The sequence below is a fragment of the Malania oleifera genome, chromosome 8, assembly GCF_029873635.1.
Source record: "Malania oleifera isolate guangnan ecotype guangnan chromosome 8, ASM2987363v1, whole genome shotgun sequence".
NCBI classification, from domain to species: domain Eukaryota; kingdom Viridiplantae; phylum Streptophyta; class Magnoliopsida; order Santalales; family Ximeniaceae; genus Malania; species Malania oleifera.
In genome coordinates this window covers 77,965,393-77,972,040 of record NC_080424.1, presented here as the reverse complement: position 1 = coordinate 77,972,040, position 6,648 = coordinate 77,965,393, and the positions used below count along the sequence as shown (strand labels likewise).

Below are 6,648 nucleotides of genomic sequence, written 5' to 3'. Positions count from 1 at the left end.
GCTTGATAAAAATAAATGTTGGTATTCAAATCAATTTTACTAGATAATGCTGTTACAAGTTGCACCAAATTTTTTAAATAAAATAAAATAAAATATTTTAAAATAAAAGAAAGAAAAAAAAAATTCGGGGAAGAGGTTATGGAATCTTGATTCTTGAATTCGAATTTGACGGAAAAAAGTGAGGCCGTTAGGGTCGAAGAGTCCACACACCGTCCGTAGATTGACGATGATAGGCAGTCAACGAGTCAAAGCGGGACCAGGTGTACCCGACTGCAGGGGATCACTACCCGGAGGGTGGCAGGCGCCGCGTAGTCGTCCTCGGCGCGTCCTACCAAATCTCTCCCATGAAAAGTTTCCATAAATTGCATGCAGAGTCGCTCCTTGCTCTGTTTTTCTGTCTCTCTCTCTCACTCTAACGGAGGGGAGAGAGAGAGAGTCTCCCTCATCTCATCAGTCACTGAGTCAAGGCTCAAGACTACGCTTCCAATTTCAATTTCAGTTTCAATTTTCATCTCAATTCCCAAAATTCTAAATCCCAAAAGCACCCGAAACCTTCTCCTAAATTTCACCTCCCTCCCTTTTTCTTCTCCTTCCTTGGAATTTTAGAATCCTCTGTGTCATTATAATGCCGAAAATCTCTCCACTGCCCTCTTAAAAACCCCACCCTAAACCCTCTCCTCTTCGGCTCTTCCCCTCCCCTCCCCCTCCCCCACTTTCTTTCTCTCTCTCTCTCTCTCTCTCTCTTTCTCTGTTTCTACCCCTTTCCTCCGATTCTAGACCCTTTCGCCGTTACGATGGAGAAAAGAATCAAAAAGGAAAAACTCGCCGCGCAAATCACTGCCTCGTGGCCCGTGTCTTCGGCGGACGGCGGTGGTCGCCGCCTCCCGCAGCCGGGAACTGCGGTGCAAAGGCCCCTGCTTTTCGAAACCCATTCTGACCAAACCCTAGAGGCCTCTTTTGCCCGGCTCGATCTTTCGGCCTATCCTCGCGGGCCTTCGTACACTCTGCCGAGCCGCCACGGCGGCGTTAATGGCGGCGAGTCGGTGCTCGAAACCCCTGCCTTGGGTTACTCAATCGGCGATCGAGCTCTCTTGCCTCTTTCCTTACATGGAAAGAGACAAACGAATGGTGAGCTGCAGAGCTCGAGCTTGCGCGACGACGGCGTCGGTACTTTTGAGAACACGGGGTTGCCGGATTATGGGCGGTACCCATTAATGGTGAGGTCTGATTTTGAGAGCTGGGATGGTTATGTGTTGGGTTCGATCCCCAATGAGTTACTGAGTGACCCAGACCCAATTGGGCTTTTTGATGGTTTGATCTCGGAAGAAAGAACTAGTAACAGCTCCTCTAATCACCATCCTGGTCGTCTAATGGCACAGGATTTGGGATTAGATTACTTGCTATTGAAGGATTTGCAGGGACAAATAGTTCCGTTAGCCATGGATCAATACGGATGCCGATTTCTGCAGACGAAATTCGATGATATAAAGGATGACGAAATTGAGATGATTTTCTCGGAGGTTATTGATTATGTGAGCATCTTGATGGTGGACCCATTTGGGAATTATCTTTTCCAGAGGCTGGTGGAGGTGTGCAGTGATGAACAGAGGACTCGGATTGTTCTCTCGCTGACGAGGAACGATTTTCAACTTGTCGCTATTTGTCTAAACATGCATGGGTACGTCAATTCATCCCTTCACTGTTCTTATAAATTATTTCAAAAGATGCCATCAAATCATATGTATTTATAAGCTTTTTTATTTCCAAATTCAAAGCAAGGGCAAGTTGGGTTTTGGATTGTATTGAAATAGTCATTTTTTCCCCTTCTGGCAGGACTCGTGCCGTGCAAAAACTATTGGATCGTCTCACCACAAAGCCACAAATCTCCTTAGTTATGTCTGTTCTAAGCCGCAGTGCTCTCTCTTTGTCCAAGGATAATAATGGCCATCATGTGATCAAGCATTGCTTGGAGCGCTTCAACTATGAAGACAATAAGGTTATTGTTCGTTTCTGTTCATTGGCTGTGCAAGATTTTCCCCCCTAATTCTGTTGCAGCATTTGAGGATATTGTGCTGAATTTAGAAGAGGATTTTCCTGTTGAATCTGTTTCTTTGTTTCTTTTTCTGTTTCAATTAGTGATGACTCTTCCTTTTCATCTGCTTATACGGCGTAGGATTTGGTCAAACTTCTATGCTGACTGATAAATTGAGGCATTATGATATTTGTTCTAATCATTGTTAACTTTGTCAATCTGCTCAGAGGTTATTTAATATTGATTCTGTCATAGAATCGTTTGAATGATAACTTGAAATGTTTTATTTTATTTTTTAAATTTTTTTAAATTTTTATTTTATTTTTATTTTTTTTGTTTAGCTGGTCTTGGCAAACCCTTAACTTTGTTTGAGATCATAGATTTCAGGCCTGGGAATTTGGTTTGTGTGGGTTTGAATGAAACTCAGTACAGCTTTATATTGCATTGTATTCAAACCCAATTCCAAGGTGCACGTGTGGAGCTGGACTCTGAGCTCCAAATCATGGGGCTAGGGTGGAGGCCTGCAGTTTGAGATAAAATAAGATACACATCATGCCATTATGCTTTTGAATTTGTCCCTGCATTTTGAGAAAGCTGCATTGTGTTGGCTGCTTCTTGATGCCACTTTTCAGTGGCACCACAGAAGTTTCTTTGAAATGCAGCTTTGAACTTTTCCACAACAATAAATTCATCTAATTAGTATCCGGAGGCCCGAAAATGCTTTTATCTTTCTTTTCCACCAATGCATTTTTCAAAGTATTATGATAACCATTTAGCTTCTATTATTTTAGCATCTTATTCCCCTTGAGATCAGGTGGGATCAATTTGTGTTGGACTAAAGTGTTATTTCTTCTTATTATTTACCCATGGACTAAACTGATTTTATGATGTTAACTATTTTATTACTTTATTTTATTTTTACAATATGAAATTGATTATGCTTATTTCAAGGCCCTAATGCTGTATTCTGAAAAACAGCTAGTGAGGAGTTTTCGTATCAAATCTATTTTAACTTTGAAATATAAAGACGATAATTGTTGCTTTAAGATTTGTCTACCCATTAAGCATGCTGTTTGACTATTCCCCTTCTTCAATAAAAGGCTCTAACAGTTCATAGTAGAATTATTTTTGTCAGAACTTTGTTAAGAGTCACCTTTAATGGTGCTTTGAAATTCTTATGGTTGGACTGGGAAAACAAAGGAAGTTTAGGATAAAAACCAAGTAGTATGAGTTTTGAATGTGCTAGTCACCCTTCCAAATCGTCACATTAAATGTCTGACATGAATGACTTTATGTCATGTGACTGAATTCTTGTTTCTCTGACCAACGAATGAGCAAGTGAAAGCTTTAACAGTTGCTAGAAATTGAATGTGACATTGTGGGTGTACTGATAATGAATGTCCAAGTAAGAGTCTAGTCTGGATGATGATCTTTGGCCTCAAGAAGCAATATAAAACACGGTTGACCGCTTCCAATTCACTTTTTGGCGGGCACATGTTGAGTGTTTAGTTGTGTTATTTAGTAGGTCTGCTGATCTTAAGCTTCATCCTTGCTTGTTGTTGGTAGTAAGAACTTTACCAACTTAAAATAATTGTAAACACTCCCACTGTTGAAAGGATAAGCATTCGTATGGTATATGCACATGATCCTGAAAAACCTAGCTCGTGCTTGGACAATATTCTTTGGTTTTAGGATATGTACAAACTGAGCTTGATATACGGGTAAAAAAATTGCCGTAGTTAATGAATTAAGGAATGTACTCTATCTATGAAATTTAAAGTACAGCATTTCTATTTTTTTTATGCTTTACTATTGCTGTTGTAATTAGTTGCGTTTCAGGAACCTTTTGATGCAAAGAACTTGATTCACAAGATGAGAAATTTCTCAAAGTAAAATCTGTCATCTCTAGTTTTTGATGTGCCTAACTGAAGGTTCAGCTTTGGCTTGCTCTTTCTAAACCCATTTCTATTAAGTTTGAGAATTTATGTTAGGCTATTTTTAGTACAACATACAGTGTGTTTAAGAATATATTCTTGACATTCTTTTTAATGTCAACATCTTATTATTTATAATTGAAATTTTTTCATTATTAAATTTAGTTTTAAGTGTTTAGAGCTAAATTTGACAAAAGTAGTTGTAAATGGTCAGGATAAGATGTGCAGGTTTAAATTGGAGACTTCTTAATTGGGCGGAGTCTAAATTTCACACGGTTAAACCATTTTTTGTCTTTGACATGAAGACGTTAAAATAGCTTCCAGTTTTCTACCCCTTTGCATGTTTATGTTCATGTTATTTATGTATGTTTTCATACATGCTAACTGAAATGATCAATCTGCTAGATTCAGTTTTCACACTGCAGTGATATAAGGTAAGCAATAGGCTCCAAATCTGTTCATCTAAACAATGAAAACATGGGAATGTTTGTGTACTTGTAACTGATGTTGTATCATATTATGATCACATTCAGTATGTGTTGTCTTATAGACATATTTGCATAATATGGATACATGAGCCATCGTATGTAGCTCATCACCATAGAGCAAAAGAAATTAGTAAACAAATAAAGTTTCTCCATAGGAGAACTGAAGAGTTTCCAATCAGCAATTATTTCTGAGTGTTGCTGGACACTGTGCTAATAGGAGTATTACTGGAAGCAGTTCTGGGATCCAATCTTCATTAGTATTTTATGTGCCACCAATAAATTTGGCTTCTCGATTTGTAAGTTATCTAACACTGGATCCTCTTTGGCAGCATCTTCTAAATGAGGTAGCAGATAATTCTTTTGCAATTGCAACAGATAAAAGTGGGTGTTGTGTGCTGCAGTCATGCATTGAGCACTCACAGGGGGAATGCAGAGAGCATCTAGTGGCTGAGATAACAGTAAATGCACTACCACTGGCAGAAGATCGTTATGGGTTTGTTTTTGTAAAACTAAACTGTTGCTCTACTTCTAAAATTCATGTGCTGCTGCAATCTGAGCTTATTATGGTTCAATTATTTTTTATTTTCTTCTAGGAACTATGTTGTGCAATATCTACTTGAAATGAAGATAGCAAGAGTAATTACGAATCTTCTGAGACAGCTTAAAGGGAGTTATGCGTCTCTCTCCTGCAATAAATATGGTAGTAATGTTGTGGAGAAGTGTCTGCTAGAATCAAGAAGAGAGCAATCTGAACAGATTATTCTTGAGTTGCTCAGAAGTCCAAATGTCTCGATGTTGCTGCTTGATCCTTTTGGAAACTATGTTATTCAGACTGCATTATCCGTGTCAGAGGTTAGTTCATCCATGTTAGCCCATGTGTGCCTGTTTGTCAAGCGATGCCTGAAACAGCTAGGAATGACCCGACCCTGTCAACCTGTCTTGGTCAAATAGGTCTATGTTTGGTTTTCAAACCTACCTGAGAGGACTAACATGGAAATCTAATTTCCTAATCTACTGAAAAATTTATGGAAACTATGCAAAACAAAAAATAACTAGGTCTAAATTTCTTACCAGAGCAGCAAATGGATCCAATCAAATGAGGTCATCTATATTTTAATGCGGTTGTGGTAGACTAAGATATTGCTGTTATCAAAAACATATTGAAGTGGGATATTGCTTTGCACGGCTGCTATGTGCGGCTTCACTACAATTTTTCCATTTACTATTGTTATTTTTCACTGCAGTAATTGCAGCTTACGGCTTCCTATCTTTTTCTTTGTCCACGTTACCGAGTCATAACCTTTATTTTTATCGCTGCAACTGCAGGGATTCGTTTCAAATGCTCTACAGAATCTTGTTCGAGTGCATTACTCATCTATGCGCAACAATCTATATGGGAAAAAGGTCCTAGCTTGGTTCGAGAAGCGGAAGCAGCTGCAATACATATGCTGAAGTAACGAAGTAAAAGGGAGGAGGGGGGTGGGGGTTAACTTGAATCAAAAAACTTCTCAACGCTCTTTAGGTTAGGTGGAGTGAAAATGTTGTTTTCTAGCTTGTCTGTTGTGCCTTCTTTAAAGATTATCTTAGTTGTTGTTAGGATGATGTCTTACTGACAGTATAATTTAGAGTGTTCATAGTTTTGTAGTCCTCTCCATTGATGTCGTGTCGGGGTTTTCCCAGAATGAAAGAATAGGTTGCTGCAAGAGTCGGTGAAGGCGAATAATCTGCAGCTGCTGCACAGGGGTTGGGTCAAAGTTGAAACACTGTCTTCTTAATATCTGTACATTTTCTGAAGTCTTTCCCACTGTTGTTGCCGTGCAACTTGAGCACTGTAGAGATTAAGCACTTCATGGTTAATGCCTTCAACTATTTTGACGTTGTTGTGCAGTATTGAGTGAGCTTTTGTTTCAAAATGGGGACTGATTTTGAAAGTGAAAATAAAAAACCAGAAGGTTTCTCCCAAAGTGTTGGCAATCAGTCCCGCGATGCCGCTTGAATGCTGCCATGAGGTTTTATAAATTAGAGAAATAAGGAAAGAAATTTTCTTTTTATGCATGTGGTACGTTTTGTAAAATTTTTAACGACGGTGAATGCGTCGCTAAAAGAGAGTTCCAATGTGGTCCCTCGCCCCTCCACATGTTAGAGATTTGGCCACAGCTTATTGAAATTTGTCCACGATAACATAATTTGTATG

General features: G+C 39.0%; 1 protein-coding gene across 1 annotated transcript; it reads left to right on the top strand.

Moving 5' to 3' along the window:
* Positions 1-381: 381 nt before the first annotated feature.
* LOC131162514 (pumilio homolog 12-like) lies at positions 382-6,418 on the top strand. The gene is made up of 5 exons (XM_058119098.1): positions 382-1,678; positions 1,834-1,996; positions 4,784-4,947; positions 5,048-5,306; positions 5,781-6,418. Exons 1-5 carry the CDS (start codon positions 795-797, stop codon positions 5,904-5,906), a joined length of 1,596 nt encoding a protein of 531 aa, XP_057975081.1. The 5' UTR covers positions 382-794; the 3' UTR covers positions 5,907-6,418.
* Positions 6,419-6,648: the final 230 nt, after the last annotated feature.